This window comes from Nematolebias whitei, chromosome 22 (genome assembly GCF_014905685.2).
Source record: "Nematolebias whitei isolate Nwh7 chromosome 22, NemWhi1, whole genome shotgun sequence".
In the NCBI taxonomy this organism is placed as follows: Eukaryota; Metazoa; Chordata; class Actinopteri; order Cyprinodontiformes; family Rivulidae; genus Nematolebias; species Nematolebias whitei.
In genome coordinates this window covers 9,898,023-9,924,926 of record NC_056519.1, presented here as the reverse complement: position 1 = coordinate 9,924,926, position 26,904 = coordinate 9,898,023, and the positions used below count along the sequence as shown (strand labels likewise).

At 39.2% G+C, this 26,904-nt stretch overlaps 2 protein-coding genes across 2 annotated transcripts in view; both read right to left on the bottom strand.

Annotated features, from left to right (window-relative positions):
• atxn7l1 (ataxin 7-like 1) overlaps window positions 1-11,361 on the bottom strand; it is a 37,969-nt gene extending 26,608 nt beyond the window's left edge. Inside the window, exons 1-3 of the mRNA XM_037696142.1 lie at window positions 11,221-11,361; window positions 10,706-10,780; window positions 2,557-2,661 (exon numbers count right to left, since the gene is read on the bottom strand). Of these exons, the coding sequence (XP_037552070.1) occupies window positions 2,557-2,661; window positions 10,706-10,780; window positions 11,221-11,317 (277 nt within the window). The 5' untranslated portion in view covers window positions 11,318-11,361. The remainder of the gene's footprint in view (window positions 1-2,556; window positions 2,662-10,705; window positions 10,781-11,220) is intronic.
• A 4,159-nt stretch (window positions 11,362-15,520) lies between these two features.
• sypl1 (synaptophysin-like 1) lies at window positions 15,521-24,372 on the bottom strand. Its single transcript, XM_037695604.1, has 3 exons — window positions 24,304-24,372; window positions 18,350-18,541; window positions 15,521-15,699 (listed from the first exon to the last, which is right to left on the bottom strand). Exons 1-3 carry the CDS (start codon window positions 24,370-24,372, stop codon window positions 15,568-15,570), a joined length of 393 nt encoding a protein of 130 aa, XP_037551532.1. The 3' UTR covers window positions 15,521-15,567.
• Window positions 24,373-26,904: the final 2,532 nt, after the last annotated feature.

Below are 26,904 nucleotides of genomic sequence, written 5' to 3'. Positions count from 1 at the left end.
CATTAAGTTTTGCAGCTGGCTATGCAGTGTAGGTAAATATTTCACCACAGGGGGGGAAAAAATACATTTTAATATCCTGATTAGGTTGGAATAAGTTTGATTTCTTCATGCATTTATTTTTTTATTTTTTTTAAGAAAGTTCACCACAGAGAACATATTACTTACAGTGCACACATGAGGGATTTACTTTATACCCCACTGGGGCACTTATGCTAAGAATATACATGCCTGCTTTACTCCAAGACTATTTAAACACACAAATCCACTAAATGGAGCAAGTTTCTCATGTGGAAACTAAAGTATATCATAGTGGGACGCCTGAAAAGTGACATCTAGGTGTGAGATGTTCACATGCAGCAAAAATAAGCAGCAAACTAGTCATGTAAAGCGAGGAGCCAGTGACGCCTGAGGCAGCTCTTCTTCTTGCTTCTTTCTGTAGAAGCTTCAGAACTTTAAGACCACAACGGATATATGCAAAAACAAATAGAAAACAGGACGGTCGCTTCTCAGGGTCACAACATTTAAAGTGGAATTCCCAGCAGGGACCAATGGCGCTGCACTCAAAGATGCTGCAGGGACATGATGGAAATGAGCAACGATAGGAGGAAATGCATAAAACGACACAAAACTGTTCTGACGGGGCAAGCACCTGAAAGCAATCCAGTCAGCAGAGGTCAGGGATAGGCTTTCTCCTAATAAATCACAGAACAGCTCAGCTAATAATGCTATCAAATTAAAGAATGGGACTTCAATAGGAATTCTGTTCACATCAAAGTAAATCATAAGTTATCTTTGGATAACTATTGCTATAACTATAACAATAACTATAGCTATTGGATAACTATATTGGATAGCTACCTTATCTGGAGGGCAGCTGCTGTGGTCAATATTATCATCAAGCTGCTAACAAGACCGGCTAACACTGCTAACAAGATCCTCCACCTGCCTGCACGGGCCCAACTCTACGGACCTGTTCGGCTCAGTGGGGAAAACCTTGGAAGTTCTCTGTCTGCTGGACCCGGTTCTAGAAGGCAGTCTGTGAGGGCAGCTGCTGCGGTTATTACCACCATCAAGATGCTAGCGGGACCTGCTAAGCTGCTAACAAGACCACGCCACTAACAGAACCATGCTGCTGAAAGAACCTCACTGCTAACCGAACCACACTAGATGCATTTCTTTTTCACTTTGGCGCCTTGTTTTTTGTATTTTTGCTGCATGCTTTGGTATTTCTTGTTGTCGTTTCTTTTTTGGCGAGTCGAGATGGTTCTTCTCATCCTCAGCCTTTCATGGCATTGTTGACCTTGTGTTGATTTTTGTATATGACAAATAAACCATACCTGAACCTCTTTCTGAAAGGGTTATGCAAATATTCTAATTTGTCGTTCCAGTTTTTCATAATTGAGCAGCTCCGTTTGTGTTTTAACTATAATGTCATGACCCGGGGATCAGTGGTTTTACAGAGTTCTTGGAAGATTCCCACTCTTACCTGTGTGTTTGTATGTGTGTCTAGATGTGCTGCTGTTGCTGAAACACAGAAACTCCACCAACAAGGGAAAAGGGGAGGACCAAGAGGGTGGGGGGTGTGAGGGGCAGAAGCAGGGGCAAAACAACAGCGGCTGCCAGGAGGTTTTTTTGTGTGTGTGTGTTCTCACAAAAAAAATAAAAAAATAAAATAAAACCTGACCTCTTTCTGTTAGGAAATAGAAAGTGAGTGTGTCTTTTCTCCACATTGAGAGAAGTGTGTTTGTGTGCGAGTTCATTAGGCGTGACCGTAACCACCCCCCTCGCCTCTCCACACAGCTCAGATGGCTGAAGCACCAGCAGCAGCTCGCAGGCAGATGCGAGTGCGCTCAGTGGAGCGACGATTGAAAAACAAACAGGAAGTAGACAGGACGGGGCAGGCAGCCAATGACAGCCGAGTGCAGCAGTGATGTCATTTCATTAGCTCATCAATAACAGTTCACTTTCTATAAATATCCTCTCAAATACATTTCTGTTGCACATTTAAACTTTTCCTCACACTGAGATTCATGTTTTACAAGTGCTGATAATGACTGAGCAGCATGTCTGACGTCAACATGACTAAGCTGTATTATTAAGGATAATAGCCAAAAATCATGGTCACCATAGCAACAACAATCACATTTTACAAGCATGCAAACCTATTTGGGAATAACTTAACCAGCTTATGTTTATTAGAAAGTTAAAGCATTCTTCCTGCTACATTCCTCTTTAAACAATAATTTCCAGCTCCACAACCATATGCTCCAAAAATTAGATAATTTAATATTTTAATGTAATTTTCAACACATTTTCCTCAAAATTGAACAGGAAATAGTCCCACCATATCTTCTGAGCACAATCCTAAGAGGAAACATATTTATAAACAAATCGGCCCATCTTGATCAGGTAAAAATGCTCGTTTACAAGGCTACACCTTGTATTTAGTGTTTCCCGGCTTTCGTCAGGTGGCTGTGAGTGCACACATATGTGGTGTTTTGCATTTTTAAAGTGAAACCCAGTGATAAATACTTCAAAAGGTCTTTTGTCTCTTACCGTAATGTGTGAGGATGCCCTGAGGAGTGACCACCTTACTGCAAACATGGCAGACGACAAGACAAAAATCCTCCAATGCTGGGAAGTGGCTGCAGACAGGCATCCCTGGAAGAGACAAAGAGTTAAAGCCATGTTTAATTAGAAAGACAAACAAGACCCCAAAGCAATGATCATTAAGTAGTTGTCACTGAGAAGTAATTAAATATACTTTTGTACATCCTACACATTTTCTCTGTTTTATGGAGGTTGTATTAAATAGGTGGACTTGGCTGCTTTCTCTCTTTTCAGCTATTAGTGATGGACACAAGAGGGAGCAGGAGAAAATTACCCTACCATAGTACACAACAGTATCATAGTATTTCTGGATTGTTGACTACCTGGTAGTTTATCTACTTACTTTGCACCGGACACTTTCAGTACAACAGACTAAGAAATGGGAAGTGACTTTGTTTGTTGTTGAAGTCTAGCTACAATGGTAAATTGAAAAAATTGAGACCGTCATGGCCTTTTAAAAAATACATTTTTTTACGATGGCATCACAGCAATTTGTCTGTGCTTTTCCAGTCGGGGTGCTTTTTTTCAACACAACACCCATCCTCCACTTCTCCTCCTGAAGATGGATAAAATAAAAACAACCGAGCGTTCCAACATTTGTTTCTGACATAATAGTTTATTTTGAAAGGATTATAAAGTGGAAACTATGATCATATGTGAGCTCAGTTTTATTGTCAAAATAAATGAACCACTGAAGAAAAAAAATGGACAACGCTTGACAAACTCCAGAAGTGTTTTTTGCTTAACCGGCCTGTCCTTTTTCACTGAATACAGACTTAGTCCTCCTCTGAATACTGGGACATAAATTGAATAAAATTAATTCATGTATGTTTTGTGAACAATAGAATGTTCATGTGAGAAATTAATTATTAGAGAAAGAAGCACAACAGCAGGGATCTTTGCAATAAAAAGAGCCATTTTTGCCACTTTGCTTACTAATTACAACGAGTCTGGAGCTGCAAAACCTGCTGTGCCTGTGTACTAACTGGTGGACCACAAGTCTGTTGGAGGTGTCTTTTCTGGCCAGTGGGGGTGATATTATAAAACAAAAAACGTCTAACTATTATTAACATTTATTGATGTTACAGTTTAATACAAAATAAAAGACCATATTAATGTAAAGAAACAAAAAATATATATTTTTTTACAATTAGTATAGAAGATAGTATAGTAAGATAAGACATTATAAAAATAGGCCAGTTTGTTGGATATCCAATTACATTTTTAAAGAAAAATAAATACTTAGTTTACTTTGACTTCAGGTGTTTTTTTGTGTTTTATTCTTCGAGTCATCAAATATTCCTTCTCAGCAGCTTGTCTTAAAGATATTCCAAAGTATTCTGGTGGTTTTCAGAGAAAGATCACACTGCGAGACTGGAAGTTTAGTGGCTAACAAACTACTAGCATGATGTAGTCCACATGTTTTACGCCTTGTATTTGTACTATTCTTTATATATTTGAAGATGACAGGGCATCTGCTAAAACTAGCAATTTTCATTGTTGGCAATAAGTTAAATAAAATTCTGTTTTATTTTAGTTTTGGTCAAAGCCTGAAAGAGCTGCTGCAGAGGCACCAGAGAGCCACATGTGGCCCCAGAGAGCCACATGTGGCCCCAGAGAACCACATGTGGCCCCAGAGCCGCAGATTGCAGGCCCCTGCACCACAGGATGAACATATTAAACAGGTTTCAACAATCAGTTAATTCTGAAATGGTAGAAAAAGGTTTTATTTTGTATTGTTAATTCAGCTGTTTTCATACAAATGAATTAGGAAGATAGTTTCAAAAGGAAAACCTAAACTGTATGTTTTTTTGACCTCAAAATACTTTTATCAATTACCAAAATTAATAAAGTTGCAGGTGTATTTTCTAAAAAATGTTTTTAAATAAAATTACACACCATGCATTATTTTTAATGTATTCAACACTCAAGGATATTTTTAAGCCTTGTTGCCCTATAATCAAGCTGACAGGTGTTTATCTTCTTCTACCATCACCAGGAAAACAACAAATTTACCACAGAAGCATGAGTGATAACTGTGTTCACACAGAAAAACAAAGACAGTTAAATCCTTTATTCACTAAAGCGTGGCAACATTATCCTCTCAAGCTCCAAGAGACACCCCCCCCCCCCCACTCAACTAAAACACAAGACTACATTAAATATTGAGGAAAAACAAACATGTCAATTGGAAAGCAGCTATTATCTCCGCTGGCTAAGCTCTGAGAACCGATCTTCCTGGACCTAAACAAGTCCTGCTGACAGAAATCACAGCCCTCATTAGCACAGGGCTTAAGTCAGACACACTGAGGGGAGATGGGATGTGTGTTCAAGTAAGCACTCGAGAGGAAGAAACAAATACACACATATACTGTATATAAATACACTGTATACTGGAGACTGTGTGGGTGTCTGAGTGCATGTTGTCATGACCTTACATTATGGGTGAGTCTTCTGCCATCCTGACAGTCATGCTTGATGCCTCTCAGAGAAGACACTTTAAGACACAGAGTGCCACCCTGCAGGCTCCGTGCGTGTGCGATGCTAAACATGAACTTCAGAAGTGTGTGCCCGATAGCATTAATGTGCGTTTGCATACAGTAAAAGGTCAGAGCTGGTTTCATTACATTACTTATTTAAGTGTGTTCACAAAAAAGAGGTTAAACTGCGTTTCACGGCTGCAGCTATCTTCGCGCTGCTTTCAAAGCTTATCCAAAGTGAATCGTTTAAAGTACTCCAATATTAAAGCAGGGTAGTAAAGGTGGAACTTTTCTCAGGCTTAGCAAGCTAGACCTCAGTTTTCCATGACTGCATGTGAAAAGAACGCCTTGCTTCAACTCTGCCACTTGTGTTCAAGCGCCGCGTCTTCGGGACTTGAAGCTTGAACTCCACGGGCTGGAATCGAACTGAACAGAGCAGAAAATGACAAAAATGGGCCCCTATTTTCTGATTTATCACAGTGGTTACGTTCCAAAGAACACATCCACACTTCAGCACACCTCAACACAATCCCTTATCTAAGGTAATGGACACTAACAGAGGATGCTGTACTAGGAAGTAGACAAGATGACAGATGGATGGACAGTACATGTTGTTGAAATGGGCGATAATTACTGATTTTGGTCTTAAATAACTATAAGAGCTTTTCTGCTGTACGATTTACAACTTGGCCAATTTAAGCGTGCCACTGTTATTTACAACCCTAAAAGCACATAGCCAGAAAAAACAAGTTAAAATATGATGGGGTTTGGTTTTATTCCCAAATGTCAAGAATATATGACTAATAAAAGAACAATTTGTTCGGCGTTTGCCAGATCAAATGTGAACTTAGTGTTCATTTTCTTCCTGAACTGTGTGCGTGCTTCTCAAGCCAATCATTAGAGGGTGCCAAAAAAAGTGACGGGCCTGAAAATGATCTACAAAAACAATAAGTAACTCATGAATAAGCATGTTTGGAGCTACACAAATAATCCATCTCTGGACAGTGATTCTTTCTTAGAATTAAATGAATTCCCGTTAGTAAAATAGTGTTTGAGGAGCAAACTACAAATAACCAAAAAATCTGTGATTACTTCTCCTTAAAATGTTAATCTTGGCTGAATAACACTCGAGTTTGAATGCCAAACATAAAAAAGAAAAAGTGAGAATTCCTTTCACTGAATAAAAGGAAACAATCCAATCAACTTATGGCTTTTTTACATTTCAGTAACATCAACCTCCTCCAGTTAAAGATGAAGGCGCAGGCTGGAGTTACAACTTCAGCCTCAGTTGTTTTTTGAACTAACCAGATAATTATTGGTCCGGCACCAAAATGTCTGAGTAAACACACTGACCAGCAGTTGGCAGAAAAGCTAATGCTGCAGAGTCCAGTCCACCGTCACAAGAACAAAAACGTCTATTCTCGGTTTTTCACAAAATGATCCAACTCTTGATCAAACGTTTACAGCTGCAGAAGATACAGTCTTAACTTTTAACAAGTGGAAGGAGTAAAACTGTCACACAATAACAAATATGTACACCTGCCCTTTCAATGATAAATACAACATATAAACTAAAATACAAACAGAGAAAATATGGGTTTTATTGCTTCCCTTATTTTGATAATTTAACTTTCAGTAAACGTTTTATGGCTAAAGTAAATAAAGTAATTTCCAGACTATAAGCTGCTACTTTTTTCACATGCTTTGAACCCTGTGGCGTATACAATGCTGCGGCTAATTTATGGATTTTTTTTGACGGGCTAACGAGCTTCATGCAGTCAAAACATTTAGCCTCATCACATCCGGGTACTCGCATAGCTGCCCAATACATGTTTCTCATGGGGGGTGGGTCCTCGTGACTCAATGAGACTACCTGTATAAATAAATAAAAATAAATAAAAAATGGAAGACCTTTTTATCCTCAATAGAAAATAGGGATCAATGACTTCCTGGTGCTACTGCATTTTACTTTTTTAAACCAGCCGTTACAGGCACTATTGAGAAAAAAATAAACATTTACTGTATGTATTTTTGCACCTTACCAGTAAGTATAATTAAAAGTTTAATTTATTTCCGCGTAAATATCTCACGTTACAACATGAAAACCTGCGGCTTATATACAAGCACAGCCTATAGGTGTCCAAATTTATTTATTTGGGTTTTTTTAGTGGGCGAGGCTTATATTCAAGTGCGTTCAATAGTCTGGAAATTACGGTATCTTCTTTTTCCCCCATTTTTAATTATGTTGTTTAACATTAGGTTAATTTTTTTATTATTATTATGTCTTTCAATTAGTTTAACGCTTCTGTTTTGCTTGTTTCAACTTGAACAATTGAGCTAATTTATTTGTCAACTAATTTCAAAGCCCCTCAGAATCAGCATTCATACCACATTTACCGGTACACATAAAAAAGTCACTTTTCTAGTTAAATATTATTTAGTCTCAGCTTTCTTATGTAAACTTTGAGACCATCTTCGTTCATCAGCCAAGAGATCTTTGATACTTTATGAAATTTGTATAAAGAATCCTAAAAACCAACACGCTGTAGTCTTTTAACTGTATTGTCAGATATAGTACACAATGCTTTGCTGAAAGTTTATTTAAATGTCATTCATTGGTTCATCAGATGTTTTAAAAACATGCACGCATGTACACATATACGGGCAAACATCATCATCCTTTTCCTCCTTAGGGCAGATGGAAATGAAGATGGATGTAGAAAAAAATATCAGCATTACAACACTTTCTATTTGTAGTGAGACGATGAAAGTGTCTGGGTGTCCCATAAGACAGAGTCTCTGCTGGTTGTCGTCATCTCTGCTGCGCACGAGAGCGAGACAGATACAGACACCATTAATGACCTGCAGCACACATCAATCCCTGCCAAACTGGCCTCATCCAGCATCTATAAATACTGCAGGTGTGCGTGCGCTGAGGAATTCAATTACATTTCACCATAATAAATTCTGTTCTGAGTGCAGAATGACAACATTTGTTGAAAAGGCTGAAATGGAACTGTTAATGCAAGCAGGATTGAAGCTAAAATGAGCCAAAATGTAGCTAAAGAGTCTGTAGCTTAAAGTAAAATTATTACAGGATAAAAAGCTAATTTTGACAAACATAACTAAAGGCTTACCTTAGCAAAATTAGCAAAGCCATAACAACGAGCTTAAATTAGCAAAACTGTAGCTAAAAGCTTAAATTAGCAAAGCCATTACAACGAGCTTAAATTAGCAAAACTGTAGCTAAAAGCTTAAATTAGCAAAGCCATTACAACGAGCTTAAATTAGCAAAACTGTAGCTAAAGTAACATAAGACAACAAAATAAAGCAAGTATGCTGACATAGGTTCCAACGAAAGCTATGCTCTGAAGAAGTTCTTGAAGAAAAGATGGCAGTCTATTTTTATATAGATACTATGTAAATTATTTTAAATACTTTGAAAACTTTATAGCACAACATTCCCAATGAAGACAAACATTTTGATATGCGATTGGTTAAAATGGCCCATAGAACGCAGAGGTAGCTTAATTCCAAAATAACACAGAATAAACTATAAACAGGAGAATTACCTGTATATTGTAAACGCTGACTCAGCATTCACACAGTATAGCATTTATATTACCGGTCCTTGCATGAGACGTTTGAATGTCTATATATCAGTTTCAGCAAGACTCGGTGTCATGTTGCCAACAGATCAGCGATTCTGGAAGCACCGCTCCTGTCTGGCTCTGACAGAGGAAGAGGAGGCAGCGTGGGAGGAGAGGGGAGGCTGCTATCTGACCACTGAGAGTGAGAAGAGTTTCCCTGGCTCCGAGTGTGCGTCACGATATTCATACGAGGGCTGCGGCGCATTCAAACTTTCGAGTGGTGACTCAAGTGTGCTAAGCTGCAGCCAACGCTCCAGCGTGTATTTATACACGGCGAGGTGTGGAGGATCTCTGCTGGATCTGTCCCCACAGGGGGAGGCTGGAACTGTAAGACGAGCTCAGTGCTAAGAGGGAAACCCTAAAGCTATGCTGTGTGCCCACTTTAACATGACCAAAGGAATCACTGACAGGAATGAGCAAATATGCTAATATATACACCGATTCAGACACTACTACTGAATACGAGGTTAAGAAATTGTTTCTTTCAAAGAGCAAGTCTGCTTTTTGCTCTACAACTCTTTGTTTTTAAATTGAAGAGCTTGTGTTTTTTGGTTTTCTTCATGGGTTTGAGAAATTAAAGTCCTGTTCAGGTGTTTCAGCTGTGCTTTTTAAATTGGAAGAGTATGTAGAAATAAGAACAAGCTTGGGACAAACTTTGACCAAACTGGCATGAAATTATTATTACGCGAGTAAAAAACCTAATCTTTAATAAAAATCACAACTGATTTTTTAGTTTAATGCATTCTTATAGCACAAACACAACCTAATAATACATCTAAACCTCAAAAACAGCCAGTATATTTTAAGTGCTCAAAAACATTTAAGGCTGACCTCTAATAATATGTGTATCCAATAAATTAAGTGTTTTGTTCAGAACAGTTTTGTCATATAAAGTTTAAACGTAAACGATGCTTGTATTTACAAAAGCAAATTATAATGTATTTGCCCATGTCTATGTGTAAGCACATGTGTAACATGCAACATACCTGAGTAACATATATGCTTGTATGTGTACATGGGCACATTTGTTAACACGTGTATATTATTTTGCTGTTTTTGCACTAGAATTGCTCCTTTTGCTTTAAAAACCACTGCACAATTTTGAATGACAAAGCTATTGAATTGAAGTGTTTGTTAGCAACATATCTCACAAACCACTGGACAAATTTTAATACAACTCATCCTATGAACATCTACAACTGATTAATGTTTGAACTCAACTTGGTTTAAGATGGCATCTCGCTACATCTCACACATAACATGAGAAAAGGGACGGACGACATGCATTCCTTTAATGACTTGATTTATAAAAATATATATATTCCTCTTTTGGCTGCTCCCTTCTGTGTGGAGCAGAGAGCTGCCATCTTGGATGCCCATGGGAGCAGACAGTGGGGGTTAAGGGCCTTGCTCAAGGGCCCAGAGTGGGGCAAATGAAGGTGGAGGCAGGTGTAGGTGTTTCACCTTTACCACCCACATTTTGATTTTTTTGGGTACGGGGAGTCAAACTTGCGACCTTCTGATCACAGGCTCTCCTTCTCTAACCTCTGCGCTGCCTCTCCCCCAACAACTTAATTTATAAATTAAATTAATAATAACCACAATAACGATAAATTATTTGAATATCAACACTGAACATTATCAATATTTTTCATTGTGTGTTACATATGATCTTTAAAATTAAGTAAATTTTAACCGACACCAGCTTATGATACTGGATAATAACTGGTGCATTCTGTTTCATACCAAGTTTTTTTTTTTTTTTCCCTTGAAAAACGGTGTTAATAATAAAATTAAGTAAAAATTTAAAATGTAGGTTCTAAATCAATGTGATTTTTTTTTTTATCCCCCTCAAGAAGTGGTAAAAACGGCACCGTAGGAGCTGCTGTGAATGTGTAGCAAAACAATAACAAACCATCACCGACCGTGTGCTACGTGACAGCGCTGCTACTACAAGTTCCTTACCTTCTTTACCGAGCTTCACGGCTTCAGCCGGGCAGCAAAGCGCTTTGTCGCCGTTATCCAAAGGTGAGACTGCGTCTGGGTGAACAAAACATCCGCTTACAAACACACAGGAGCATTTAGAACAAACTTGGTGGGGGTGGGCGGCGTGGAGCCCCGCTGCTGTCGGGTCTGGCTACATCACGTTAGCATTAGCATCGCTAGCGCTTCCTACACCAAGTAGAGCTGTCAAAGCTAACAAACTTGCAGCTGGACAGTTGAGCGTGACTGAACGCGCGTGAGGCACAAACTAAGCACCGAAACGGCTTAGCTCGCCCCGCACGTGCACGACCGCTAAAACGAGCTACGAACACGGCATTTTATCGTGATATTTTGTTGACAGTTACTTTGCTTGCGCTTTGACAGACCCTGCGTGGTGGTGGTGAAGCTTTACTCAACTCAGTTTGGAGACCACACACGCACACTCCCGACAGTTTGTCAGCAAAAAAGCTAGAAACACAACCGACGCACGAACTTACTGTCAACAAAACGTAATTTAGCCGCACTAACGAAGGAAGACCAAGGCTTGCAAAGGAAGGAATCCGGACTTGGTATTTGGCGATCCAGTGTCGCCATTGCTCTTCCTTCTTGTTGCTTTGCTGAGAGTCGTTTTTTTCCTCTCTCGCGCTCTCTCTCCCTCCCCTCGCACGCAGCAGGCAAAAAACGAAAGAACGAGATGCGGTGACGTCACTGTCGTTTATTTTCGGATGGACTCGGCTTTTGTCGAAAAGCTTGACCGGCTGAGTGACAGATATGGAGCTTTTAAGGAGTTCAAAAGTTCACTGTGTACCATACAGTTACAGCTAGGCAACAGTTAATATATCGCACACGTGACATTATAAAGATGAATAAATATAGAAAATACAAATAAATGCATAAATAAATTAATTGAAGAGCAGAGGCTAATCCCCAATACATAATCTGAGTGTTAACAGATTGTGCAACCAATTAGCAAAATACCTCATGAATTTCTGGATCAAATTTAAACTTTCAGAAAATAATTATTGAATGATAGTTGCCACAGCTGACCAATGTTAGAAAACACAACAATGGTTATAACTCATTCAGTTTTGCAGATATTGTGCTAAAATTTAGTTGATGCGTTGATGGTTTGTTGCTGAAAATCTTTCACAACTCAAACAATGAGAATGACATCTTGTGACATCACGCATAACATTATTTTTAAGGTTTACAACTAATGCAACACATTTCTCATCATAAAATGGTATTATACAAAAACATATAGAAAACATTATTACCCGCTGCACTGGACTTTATTTGCTTTTATAGCAGGCCAAGATTGATGTGATCTGCCAATGGCTGCATCTCTACTTTTTTAATCTATACAGGAAAGAACAAAAAACAGTTACCACAGGAATTTTTCACACTTTTAGTGAAAATATTATTTGATTCATTGCACTTTGAAATTTAAAATTCTGAAACTTAATTAAATCCTGATCAGGGGCATCAAGACTGTTAAGGATGTCAGGGTATCTCCACAGATAGGTCTCATGGCACTGCACTGCTCCCTGGTGGCTGGAAATAAAAACTGTCCAACAGTCATCCATCCATCCATCCATCCATCCACTATCTTAACCCGCTTCTTCCTTTATGGGTCGCAGGGGTCACTGGTGCCATGTCTAGCCATCACTGTGCAAGAGGCGGGGGACAGCATGGACGGGTCACAAGTCCCATCACAGAGACACATGGAGACAAACAACCATTCACTCTCTCACTCACAACTAGAGATGATTTAGTTATCAGCCTAACATGCATGTTTTTGGTTTGCGGGAGGAAACTGGAGTACCCAGAGAAAACCCACACATGCACAGCGAGAACATGCAAACTCCACCCAGAAAGGCCTCAGACGATCATGAAATGTTCTCCCTGTGAGGCGGCAACTCTAACCACTGTTCCACTGTACATCTTGGAAAAAGGGCAACAAAGATAATAATGTAAGTACCACTTTTTATTATGTCTTTAAAACTCAAAATGATGAGGACAAACAAATGTATCCTTAAAAGGACACTCTTTAGCAAAACAAACTGATTGTCACATATAAAATCATATTTTTTCCCTCCTCGCAGAGGCATGGTGCAGCTCAGACAGAATGCTGATTTTAAGGAAGTGACAGCGTGAGGAAAAAACACTGATTAATGGATGACGTCAGTGCCGCACACAAAACACCGCTTGTTCCCACGTCATGTGACGAGCTCCTGTATACACACATCCACAATTGTCTTTTTCGTTCCCACAAACACAAATACGCACACACAAAGGATGACTTAGTCACGATGTTGTCCGTTTCTTCACACAGTGATCTCTGAGGTCGTAGGACCAACCACAATGTCATGTGTAGTTACAGTATCAGAGTCAGAGTCAGAGTTTCTTTATTGTCATTCGCACCTCATGTGGTACATGTGGTGGAGCGAAATTATGTACGCAGGGTCCCAGTTACATCCAACAATAAAATGTATAAGAAAAACAGTAATGACATCTAAGATATGAACTAAGAAAAACATCAACTAAATATACACTAAGCACTCATAACATAAAACATTGAACATCAGCACAAACATGAACATGAGTCTGTGAGCAGATGTGCACGCATGAACACATCAACATTGAAACAGATCAGCAGCAACATGAAACAGATCAGCAGCAACATTATATGGTTTTTCACAGTGATTATTCTAGTAAGAATGTGTATTGGTTTAGTGTCATGATGGCTTTCATGTTTTTACATGCTATATTTTTTCTGCTCATCTTCAAACTTATTGTTAAACAAACTACACACACACAATAAACTAGGGAAGCACGATATTATCGGCATGTATCGGTATCGTCCGATATTAGCGATAAAGTTAAATATTGGACATCGGCCATTCCATCAAAATAGCTCACTGATATAAAAGGCGCTGTTTATATATATATATATATATATATATATATATGTGTGTGTGTGTGTATAAGGCGCTGTTTTTATATGACTGTTCGAGTGTTGTCATTGTGTTAGAGAGTAAATGTCATGAATAAATTTGACATTAAACATAATCCAAGTTAAAGTGTTACATAATTTTCAGCCTCCATTTTGGCATCTGCATTTGGTAGCAGGCCAAACTGACAAAGATCATGTAGAATAATGTATTTTAATTCCACAGCAGAGAAAGCTATGTAGCCTCTGTAAGTAGGTCTAGAGAAAAAAATATCAGTATTGGTATCGGTTATCAGCCCAATAAGTTTTAACATTGCCATATCGTATATCGGTCAAAAATCCAATATTGTGCATCTCTAAAATAAACTTTTATTTTCTCCCATACGAAAGACTTCAGGTACACAAACTATCACACATAAAAGTTGTTTACTGAAAAAACACTATTTTTATTGAAAAAGTACATTGAAATTATGCAAGACAGTGGACGTCTCTTTACAAAGACAAGTCTGCAAGACAAACGCATAAAAAAAAAAAGATACAACTTATTGGATGTTGGCTAAAAGAACAGAAGGAGGTTTAACCAGTACACTACCCTCACACACTTACTGAGGTGTTTCACTTCAGTATCAGGTAAAGTTAAAGGAAACTACATGAACATAAGATGAAAAAAATGAGAAACTACCCAAACATTACACTGAATTATACCAAAACTTTAAAAAAAGAAAACAAAAACAGTTCCTAAACACATACCCAGACCACTGTTTAGTGATAAATTAAGAGAACATGGGAAATTAGCTCAAACTGGGGGAAAACAAATGATCGCTTTGGCAGAATATTAACATTAAAAAAGCAAAATGTAAGTATAACACCCATGTGACATTCAGAATACTTCAAAATCCTATAAAGCACCACGAGCATAACTACATTCCTAATATTTGAGCGAAAAGCCACTTTACGCAATTCATTCTAAAGCTTAAACACAAATTAAAATAAAGCTGAATCCATGAGTTGTGTTTAAAAATATTTCTCTCGACATTGCACTTATAGCCATCGGCTGCTAGGAGGTGAACGGTACAACGGAGGCATCCAATTAATAAAAAACATAATATGAAAAACAACGCTCGACTCTTGCATCCTTAAATTTAAAATAAAAAAAGTCCTAAATCTTGAACGTTTAACAAAAAGGCAGATTTCATGGTTGCGTGATAAAAAAAAACATAAATTCGTACAATTATATATAAAGAATTCGTTGATGAATGTAAACTTCTAAAACAGGTCCAGACCCCCCTTGGAGTCATACGAAGTCCAAAATTGGTGTCTTAAGAAAATCTACAGATATCAAATTACTTTAAAAAACATTGTCAAGAGCATTTTTAGCCTCAACTGTTAAAATAAAATAAAAATATTGGTCATAAATGTATAAATCTTTGTTAAATGGCTCCTTAGCAACACTTGTATATGACAGGAACTCCCATTTTGTGAGTTCATAATAGAAAAAAAAGGGAACTTTATAATTAAAGCATTACATCACATATCCTAGTTTAAACAGCACGACTACTTGGAGTCAGTTTTGAACACGGGATCAATGTGAGTGCATGTGCTGATCATGTGAAGTCCGCTAAAATGAAGTTAACATATAAATCAGCATTGGAGCTAATAAAATATTTGGAACAAGTACAAATTAAAGGCACTGAAAGCCATCTTAATTATGTTTCACTGTGGTGGTAGCACAGCATCTAACCCTTCATTTAGTCTCCATCCTCTTTTAAAGAGGATTTTATTTCAATGCTTAAAAACGTCAGTGTTTGAATGTGTGGTAAAAAATGTGACTTTTTGAGTGGTGTGTGTTTGTTAACGTTTGTTCAGAGTGTGAATCTGGGTTCATTGTTTGTTAGATCGGAGCAGGGACCTGTTGTCTTGCAGGTCCGGGTTGAGAGGAAAACTTCTGAGAGTGCCAACGAGTCTCCTTGTACACAAACCAGGCGTTCCCCGCCCACACAAACATGTTGAGGTAGCCAAACACCTGGAAAACCACACAAAAAAACCAACATATTTTTGAATAGAATTAATAAATGTTAAAAATAGGGGACTAAATTATTCATAATGTTTTGTTTATTTTTCAGACTAAACAAAAATATAATGACAAAACTTTTGTTTTTGCTCCCACTTTCCATGAGCTGAACTCAAAGATCAGACTTTTTCTATGTACACAATAAGTCTTTTTCTCTAAAATACAGTTTACAAATGTGTGTAAATCTGTGTTAGTGAGCACTTCTACTTTGTTGAGATAATCCATCCACCTCAACGGTGCGACATATCTAGATACTGATTCAACAGCATGATTATTGCACAGGTGTGCCTTAGGCTGACCACAATAAAAGGCCACTCTAAAATGTGCAGTTTTATCACAGCATGGTGCCACAGATGTTGCAAGGTTTCAGATTGTGCAACTGGAATGCTGATTGCAGGAATGTCCACCAGAGCTGTTTCCTGTGAATTGAATGTTTTTCTACCATAAACCACCTCCAAAGACATTTCAGAGAATTTGGCAGTACATCCAACCAGCCTCACAACCGCAGGCTACATGTAAGCACACCAGCCCAGGACCTCCACATCCAGCATCTTCACCTCCAAGATCATCCGAGACCAGCCACCCAGACAGCTGCTGCAACAATCGGTTTGCATAACCTCAGGGAAGGTCATCTGCAGTTTGTTGTTGTAACCAGTTTGAATGGATAAATGCTCACATTCAATGGCATATGACAGGTTGGAGAGGTGTTCTCTTCATGGATGAATCCTGGTTTTCCTTGTACAGGGCAGATGGCAGACTGTGTGTATGGCCTTGTGTGGATGAGCAGTTTGCTGATGTCTACCTTCTGAATCGAGTGTTCCATGGTGGCGGTGAGGTTATGGTATGGGCTAGCATATGTTATGGACAATGAACACAGGTGCATTTTATTGATGGCATTTTGAATGTGATACCATGAGATCCTGAGACCCATTGTTGTGCCATTCATCCACGACCATCACCTCATATTGCAGCATGATAATGCACGACTCCATGTTGCAAGAATCTGTACACGATACCTGGAAGATGAAAACATCCCGTTTCTTGCATGGCTAGCATACTCACTGGACATGTCACCCATTGAGCATGTTTGGGATGGTCTGGATCAGCGTATACAACAGGGTCTTCCAGTTCCTGATGATATCCAGCAACTTCTTAAGCCCATTAAAGAGTGGACCAACATTCCACAGGCCACAGTCAACAACCTGATCAACTCTGTGTTGCACTCTGTGAGGCAAATGGTGATCCCACCGTATACTGACTGGTTTCCTAACCCTACAATACAGTAAATCTGGACATTTTAGAGTGACATTTTATTGTGGTCAGCCTAAGGCACACCCGTGTGACAATCATGCTGTATTTTGTTATGCCACACCTGTGAGGTGGATGGATTATCTCGGCAAAGAAGAAGTGGTCACCAACACAGATTTACACACATTTGTGAACAATATCTGAGAGAAAGGTCTTTTGTGCACACAGAAAGTCAGAGCTTTGAGTTCAGCTCATGAAAAATGGAAGCAAAAACCAAAGTGTTTAAATGTTGTTCAGTGCACAACAGTGTATTGACTCAAAATAGAAGAACTAACAGGAAGAATAAAAAAAAAAAATCAGTGTTTGCGTTAAGACAATAAAAACATCACTGAGAACAGAAATCATTTATATTTGTTAAATGCATCTCATCCTTTTGGATAATAGATGTGTTTCTTGAGGGGTAGTAAAAATGACTGAGTGGGCTGTAAAAGGTTCAAATATATGACTAAAGTATGACCTTTGATTCTTGTTTTGTGGTAAGAATACTCTTCTTTAAACCAAGATCAACTTCATCAATTTAGCCAAGGTGGCTGAAATGGACATTTCAAGTTCAGCTCATTTTAAAACACGTGCTACCAAAGTAAATATAATGTTTCCAATGTAATAGTTTTATTTTCTTACGTTAAAATATTACTTAAAATATTTAAACTTGACCTTAGCCACACCTGCAGGGTTCAGGCTGTAGTCACATACTTTTGATTAAACTGCGATATGAAGACTGTTGGCTTTATGTGATGGAATGTGAGACATTTTGAGCCAAGAAATGTGATTTTTTTTTTATACTAGTTGTTGCATGTGGGTGCAGTATTAATTCAAACAAGATTAAGTTTTTCAAAACTACATATTCTGCACTTTTTATTGTATTTTTTTTAACTCAACAACCCCTTCCAAAAAATAAAAATAAACCACATAGCTGACAAGCAATGTAAAGCGTTCCAGCGACTTTCTGCCATTGTATTTTATTTTGAAAGGATTCTAAGGTGGAAACTATGGTCATGGGTGAGCTCAGTTTCAGAATATACACAAGTCAGTGTGTTTGGTGTAGTGACTGGCTGGGGATGGAGGGGAATAGATATGCGTGACTAAACCAAACAAGAGTGGTGGGAGATTTTATTTTATTTTTTAAATCAACCCCCTACTGGACAAATTCAGAGTGCTTTTTGTTAAAATGTCTATTCCCCAAATACATAGGGAGCTTAATCACTTGAACTAGACCTGCTTTAGTTGTAGACTGAGTGAAACCAGGCCAACCTAAATGCTCTGCCCTGTACCATTCATGTGCATTTCTTCTTACCACGGAGATGTTGAGGGTCCGCATGTTAGCAAAGTCTGTAACCTCACAGGTAACGTTGCTGCCCTTGCAAACGCCCAACGTGGCACTGATTCCTTCAGTATTCGTGGCGTCCTTCACATTCTGCAGACCTTTTGCCCAGGCAGATGAGCACACTAACCACAAGAAAACCAGGACTGCTGTGATGATAAAGTCCTAGCAGAAAAAAAAAATAAAAAACAGCCTTAAAGACAGGAACTACCTTACACTGCTGAAGCTGCATGAACCTATATGCTATATCAGGTTTGTGTGTTTAATGTGTACTTACAAAAATAGGTCCAAAGTCAGAGTCCTTGTAGACATGCATGTAGCCTAAGTACACCAACAGAGCTACCATGCTGTACAGGAAGCAAACAACGCCGATGCCTACAAAGAACTCCACTGCAGAGGCTGAGTCTCCCACCATGTGCGTCGTAGTGACGGAGTGATTACAGACGGTGGCGTTTCCCTCAATGAGTGGGACTTGGCTCAGCCTGGTGATGATACAAGTCACTGTTGATGAGTCACCGTTTCATGTAATTACTCTATTCAAGATTTCACCAAAAGACACATAATTGGGTTCATATTCTTACCTAAAAGGGTAGTGAAAATCGGCGTTGAGTGTTGTGTTCGAGCCGTCGCCACAGAAAAGAGTTATGATGTTCCTCCCGGCGAATCCGCTGCAGCTTCCAAAAGCAAATATGGCTGTCAGCTGTTGGAACAAACCGTAACGACAAGGCTTAAATTTTAAAACACAATTGTCTTAATTCACTTAATATTAGCCAACAAAGGCTTAATGACCAAATGATTGGCAAATACACAGCAAGTAGTAAATAATGGTGTCTGCCATCTTAGACATGTGGTTTCATGTATTAACCCGTGCAGCTTTTGGAATCCTTGCTGAAAAGCATCTGATTCAGTTTGCCGACCATGTGATACTAATTCCCTTCTTTTAAAACCAACAAAGGCTAAATTATTTTAGTCTGTGTGACTGCAACTAATCTGGGCCTCCAAAAGCAGAAAACCCCCCCCCCCCCCCATAATTGGATCAAGTTCATTCAGATTTTCAGTGATATGACTTTACACTATAGACGTTACTGTAGAGTAAAATTTGACAAATCATGCCTATAATTCTAACATATGGCTGGATTTTATTACAAATTCATTCTACTTTTGACAAAATTTTACTCATTATTCCAAAGCAAATTTAATTGTTTTATCATGACAGGAAACAGTCCAGCTGAGATTTACCAAAACAGGCCCAAACCATCTAGGGATGCACTATATTATCGGCATGGTATCGGCCGATATGAGCAATAAATTTAAATATTGAATATCAGCCATTTTATCAAAATAAAAATTAAAACATCCCAGTTCATCTGGTCTGTGCAAGACTACCAGCAGTCTTGCACAGACCAGATATGCTTTTTCCACTGGAAAACCCCATCTATCATGACCAGATACTACTTTTCTATGTCTTATACATTCCCCTTGTCCTTTCTCCACACATGACTGTTTCATTTAAACATGAACTTTTATTTCAGCCCTGTCGGTTCACAAAACATCTTTCCCTCATAGAACACATGTTTGCTTCTTTGTTCAATCTTCAGCAAACTGTATCAACTATCTTCTTCCTGCCATTGTTGCTCAGAGTTCTTCTGAGGGACTCCAGAGTATTACAATTAAACAATGTTAGTGAGGCTTTTAGTTGCTTGGAAGTGACTCTGCTGGAGCAGTCCTACAGTGGCAACACTGCAAAGTACCTGAACGTCTGCCTAAAGACTCTGCATTACTATGAGAAGGCTTTAAACCCCATGACAAAGTTTTTTGAGGTAGTAATGGGTACTCATCTTTTTGACCCTTGTACAATTAATGTAAAAAGTTTGTATGTCTTTCCAGCAGTAAGTCAGTCAATTCCTAATGAGTTGAACTCCAAGTGAGATGGAGGCAGAATTTTCTTAAATGCAGACCAAAAAATCTGAGACCTGTGTCAAAATGCCAAGCTTTAGATTTCTCAGTCACTCTAGTTTTTTAGCCTTTCCTATGCCTCTAAACCATTGGTAGGGATCAAATTAATATAATCATATATATAATAGGTTTAATTAAGCTTCTTTTGAAGGTTGTTCAGGTTCCCCCATTCAGGACCACACCAGTTCTCCAGGAACAGGAATGTCTTAGGAGTCTCTGCTTTGCTCCATCAAAAGGCAACAGTTGAGATAGATAAAACATCTGTTCCCAAGGCCTTCCAGACACTCCCCAAGGGAGGTGTTTCATACAAGTCCCACTGGAATGAGGCCTCAGAGCCTCTGGACTTGCTGATAAATATATTTATGTTCTTAGCTGAAAAGCTGTAGGGTATAGGGTGTATCTGTATATTTTGTTCAGTGGTTCTTTGAGTTTATTTTAGGTGGTTATTGATCGTCTAGGTTCTCTTGGTAAGTTTTGTATATTTTCTCCCAGTTAGTTTAGACTCCTATCCGTTTGCGTTTCTAGATCAATCCTTGTTTCAGTTTTTCCAGTTATCAGGTCCATTCTGCTCTCGGTGTTTTTGCCTGCCAGGTGTCAGTTTCAGGTGTTTCCACTTTCCTCTCTGCCTCAGTTTGCTATGAAGCCAGTCTCTTGTCCCCACCCCACCAGCAGCTCATTGTATTGGTTTTACCCACATGTCTTGTCCTCCTCGTGCTTCTGTTGTCTCAGTTGTAAGTTGGGGGTTTTTTTGCCTCCACGTTGGCTTTTTGTTTTGTTTATAAAATAAATAAGTTTTTGTATTACGTGAGCTCCTGTGTCTGCCTGCCTCTGGGTCCAACTCTACAATGAACATGACAGTAGCTGGGGAGAAGGAGGCCTTCATCTCTCTTCTATGACCCATGGATATGTGGGAAACAGAGCTAAGTTGGATGTAAGCTAATGTAGTTTAGATGAGTTTCCTCCGCAGGGTAGCTGGACTCTCCCTTAGAGACAGGGTGAGAAGTTCAATTATCCGGGAGAGACTCGGATTAGAACCGCTGTTCCTCCACATCAAAGGAGCCAGTTGAGGTGGTTCAGCCATGTGGTATGGATGCTTCCTGGGTGCCTCCCAAGGGAGGTGCTTCGGGCATACCTGACTGGGAGGAGACCCTGGGGATGACTCGGGACACGCTGGAGAGACTACTTCTCTTGGTTGGCCTGGGAACGTCTTGGGGTCCTCCCAGAAGAACTGGAAGAGGTGGCTGTGGAAAGAGATGTCTGGACCTCCCTGCTTAAGCTGCTGCCCCAGCAACCCAACTTTGGAACAAGCAGAAGATAATGGATGGATGGATGGATGGATGGATGGATGTAAGCTATGTAAGATGCTCTAAGAACTAGGGAAATGTCTACCCCAAAACTCTAAAAGTTTTTTTTATGCCAATTAAAAGAAGTCAATGGATATTACCTCTAGAGAAACGTTTAAGGCCTTTCTTCTACAGCCTATGCCATAAAACGGGAAATGGATTGAATTGATAAGCAAAGGACAATAAAATGCTACGCAACAAACTGAAAGGGTTACACATGCTTCCAATAAACTGCTTACAAGGGTAGATTTATTTTAAACCACAAAACTTACATGTGGACACACACACACCTCAAGGCTTCTTTCCAGATGTCTTTCCAGATGTCACTTCCTGTTTTTTTCTCCCTACACACCACAGTAAGCTGCTTCTGCCACATTCTTGTTTTATCGACTCTGCCTCTCTTCCAGTGTGGGGTCATGGGGCAGCAGCAGGAGAAACTTTAAGAACCAGCATGAGTCGCGTACACACAGACCCCAGATTAGTTTGTCTATATTTTTCTTAAAGGCAGCTTGAGTAACACGACTACTGGCAAACAGAACCCCCTGCCGAAAAAGCTGAATCTGCTTGAAGGCTCACTCTTCAAATGCCGCCCGACAAAGATCGTGGACACACAGGATTCACCTGCCACCCATTTGGAAACCAGTTCCCTACAAACACAGGAGTGTGCGCCTGCTTCAACAGAACACCTGAGTCACGGTCATGAACTAGAGACATGCTGCACCGTCATCTATCCAATGAAAGGGGGAAAAGAAAGCATCTCTACCCTCTTTTTTTCAGTTCGTTGGGCACATGCAGCAGATTTGAAGCATTCATTCAGTCAAACATCCTTTCCTGTTTACAACCACTTGGATGATACCATCTATGGAGGTATGAGTGCTCTGACCAAACCACTTATGTACCAATTCATTGGACACTCTTATTAGACAGAGATATTTTCCTTTATTAACCTCTAAACTGGTAAATATAGCATTAAAACAAAAGTACATAGTAGATAGCTTTGAGTTATGTCAATTTGGTGAAATAAAGTTTAATTCTGACCAGAGTGACAAATTAAATTCAATTCAAAAATACTTTATTAATCCCAAACGGAAATTAATTGTTGTTGTAGCTCATCTTGGTTTCATTAGAGTTGTTATAGATGCTGATGACTGTGGGCAGGAAGGATCTCTTGTAGCAGTCCGGCCCACAGCAGATCCGAAGAAACTGGCTGCAGATGCCGACCTGTCCACCCAGACCCAGCAGACCTCTCGGTCCTCTTGGGCAGCAGGACCACCTGAATGCCGGGCAGAACTCCTCCACGAGCGATGGCCATTCCTCCCAGCAGCCTTCCAAGCCCCTCATTGACGCTGACAAAACTGCAGGTGCAGAGGGATGATCTCAGTCTTCTCACTGTCACGAGCCACGTTTCCCACCACCGCCACAATCTCAGTGGTCAGGCACTGGAACACTGCCGCCAGGTAGATGGGAATGCATCCACGGCACCTCCTTTTCAACTCATCTAGGATTTGGGGCTGTAACTGAGGTTTTATTTGAGTTTTTGAGATATTAATCAGCTGCTCCCAATTGTAGAAAGCCACCTTGTTGTTATGGTTACACAGCAAAACAAATGTCCAAAAGTAAAAAGGTTTCAGTAAAAATTCTTCCAGCTGCACAGCATCCAAAACCAGAGAAAATGATAATCTGAAAAAGTGATTTACATCCAGAAAAAAAGAGTAATTAAAGTTTTCTAAAGCAAAATCTCAGATTGATTGTAAGAAAGCTACTCCAACATGCAGCCACCTTGAGCGGCGCAATTCTAGAACTTAGTAAATGGTAAACAGCTTGTAAACTGCATCTACGCTGGTGGTGATGTGTAACTTTGGATTATGTTCAGATGGTTGGCCAAATGTGCAGCTCGGTGGACCAAACAAACCATCAAACGCAACTTTGCCATAGGGACTGCACACAGCAGCTGATGTAGAACCACAAACATCCGCAAAAACATTTTTGGGGCTGCCTTTTTCTCCAGCTTTTGCCAAAAGCCTTTACCATTGTCTTAAAATAAGTGGGAGTTGTGTAGAGTCAACACATCAACACACATCTGAGTCAGATGACTGCTGTTATGTGGTTCCGTGCGCGTTTGGGGAGTATTATGAGAAAACAGCACGGCATTAACCCTCACTGGATTTCTCTGACCCAGTTATGCAAAGTCGAACCGATTTACTGGACTTTCCACAAGAAATCTGCATTTCCTCTCAGGCTGAGAAGCTTCACCACCAGCCAGAGCCGTTATTCTGGGGTAAATTATTGGTGGGGAGGCGCATTAATCTGTAACCAGAACCGTTCCAGCTGAATTCATTGTCTGCTTAAAACCAAGTTTTAGCACCCATGCAGGAAAAAGCTCATCTAAGCGAACACTTTCAGGGGATTTCTTCAAGTGATTCTTGCATTATAAAGGCATAATCATTACGTATTACTTTATACAAAATGATAGGAAGAGATTCTCATTACTGTTTGAGCACTTTAACTCATAAAACTCCCTTAAATCAGAGCTCAAGTTCAATCACTATGAAAAGAAAATCCAAAGGAGACCGGATCTCCCTCTGTCTTTGGGTTTGGACACATAAACAGCAGACAAACATGACTTACCCACTCTACCAGCTTAATAAAGCCCAGGGGCTCCTTCAGGGGAGACAAGTTGAGCCGAAATCCGGTCATCATGATGTCTTTGTCCAGGTTTTTCCTCGACTATGAGATGATGGTCCAACAGGCAGGAAAGAGGGGGAGTCGTTTGACAGAATGACGTGGTTTTCCTGCAAATGCAGCAAAAAGAAGAGAGAAAAAAAGTTCCGTTCAAGCTGTGTCCATTTTCCCCAGCAGACTAAAGATATGAGGTTCTACTTACTTTAAGCGTCGACACGTGGATCGTGATGAAACTTTTCTAAAGTAAAGCTCGAATCTGTTCGTGTGGGTCCTTTTTTTTTTTTTTGGTTGTTTGTTTTATCGCAGCTCCAAGAACGACGCCCCGGCGCTTTGCTTGGCGACGATCCCGCGCGTAAAAGTGTGCCAAACCTCTGATTTTGCGCACTTTACGCGTTTTTTTTTTTTTTTTTTGTTGCCAATAAAACGACGGTGAATGCAAATATCCTGCAGCTGCAAGATAAGCAGTTACATTTTTTTTTTCTTTAGGGGAAAAAAATAATGCAAATTAACTTTTCAGTTCCGCAAAAAAAATGAACGTAATTAAGTCATGCTGGTGAGAATCGAGAGTCCTGCTCGGTTTCTATTTGCTGGCATCACTAGAATGTGGAGGCTGATCCTCCTTGCTGAGTTTGCAGCTGCTGACTTGGGTCATATGACTCGGAGGGAAAAGCAAATTCCATCAACACAGAAACCTCCAAAAGAGAAAACAGCTACATCCCATCAAGCATCCATCACATCCAAGATACAGTGTGTAAAAAATAGTCTTGTTGACGTCTATGCCCGTCTGTTAGCAAAATATCTCAAACCACTTGCCACTTAAAAAGCTGGATAGATTTACACTTTTAAGATCAAATAGTTAAATCACAAACTTTACTTACCTTTGCAAACATGCCATCTTCAAAATGCCAAAACACATAAAAAAAGAAGCTTTCTAAAATTACTCAAACATGTTTCTACTTTAACAGATAATTAAATGAGACATAAATGTCTGATGCACAAACATCAAATTTGATTTTGGCGACACTAAAATTGTTACCAGTGGTATTTATTAAAAAAGCAAAATGGTGCAATTTTAATATCTTCATCTGGCACCTTTTGTGCTCCACACTCAATCAAGCAAAACTTGAGAAAAACATTACTCTTGCTTTAAAAAAATGGCAAAAATTAAGTTTTGTTCTCAACATCGTAGAGGGAATTAAATAGAAAATTACTTTTTTCCTCCATCTGATTTTAACTTTGAATCACTTTCACAAGTTTTAATAGCTGTTACCATGGAAATGCATTCTGTGTAATTAGCCTGCTCCACATACTGTTTAATTAGAAATGAGTATTAAGGTGGCTAAGAAAAAAACAGTCATCTTCTTCACATGGTTATTCTACAGGAGCCTAGAAGGGACAAACCAACTGGCTGTAGAAAAGGGTTCTTAATCACCTTTTTGTGTCGTAAAGTAGTTTCTCTTTAATGTGTGAAAGCAGATGAAGTGGTTGTAATATTAAATGTGACTAAAGGTCAACACATTTGAAAAGTCTGGTCTTACTCACACCGAGAACTAAAAAAAATCTTATTTTTACTTGACAAGCAAATTAGGGGATAACCATGATGCTACTTTGGTTAAGTACAAGAAATTAAAACAAAGAATTTAGGGGTTTTTAACCAAAATTTTGTTCCAGCTTAAGGAATAATTACTCAGAGCAAAAGGTGAACTGTGTCAAAGGAAGATCGAGCTGCATTTTAAAGATATGCTCAAGTTTGTCTTTTTGTTTTGGAGAGTTTCAGTTTGATGTCACCACCTGCTGACTGAGCATGCGCATCGCAGCAGTTCCTTTTCTTGCTTGAGAAAAAAAAATCTTTGGTCTTTTAAACAGAAAAAGTCAAGAAAAACTGAACAAGGTAATAAGAGTAGACGTGTTAAAATGTGTTTAATGTTTACACAAGACAAAAAACAGACACTAATGTTGTTTTTTCCACTTCAGTCTAGAATGAAATATTGTTTTTCTTGAAAACGAGCATTTTGCGTTTGAGTCGATGAATGAAAGGACACCTGCAGAACTTGGCGAGCACCCACTGGAGCGACATAAACAAAGGGAGACAGATGGTTGGATCTCAGCTGAGCACCCTCCTTGCAGACCAGGGAACAGGACCTGGGACCAGGCGATAAGAGGACTGGTTCCAGCTGGGAACCAGATCCCTTGACTCATCCAGGAAATGATGTTGCTGGTTGGTAGTTGGATGATTCCTTTGCTGCTGCGGTGAGTGAAACTTAATCACTACACGTCTCAAGATAATAAACAAAAAGAAAACTTTTTTTTGTATTATTGAATGGACGCTGATTCAGCATTTACACTATTCCAGTTGTCTAAATAAAGGTTGAATGAATTAATGAACATTTTACACAATCTACTTCTGCAAACGTGCTGTTGTAGCCATTCATATACAACATTGTTCATGTCATTCAGGAGATGGGTGCTTTGACTGTTGGTTTTTGTTACCTTTATCCTTTATATATATATATATATATATATATATATATATATATATATATATAT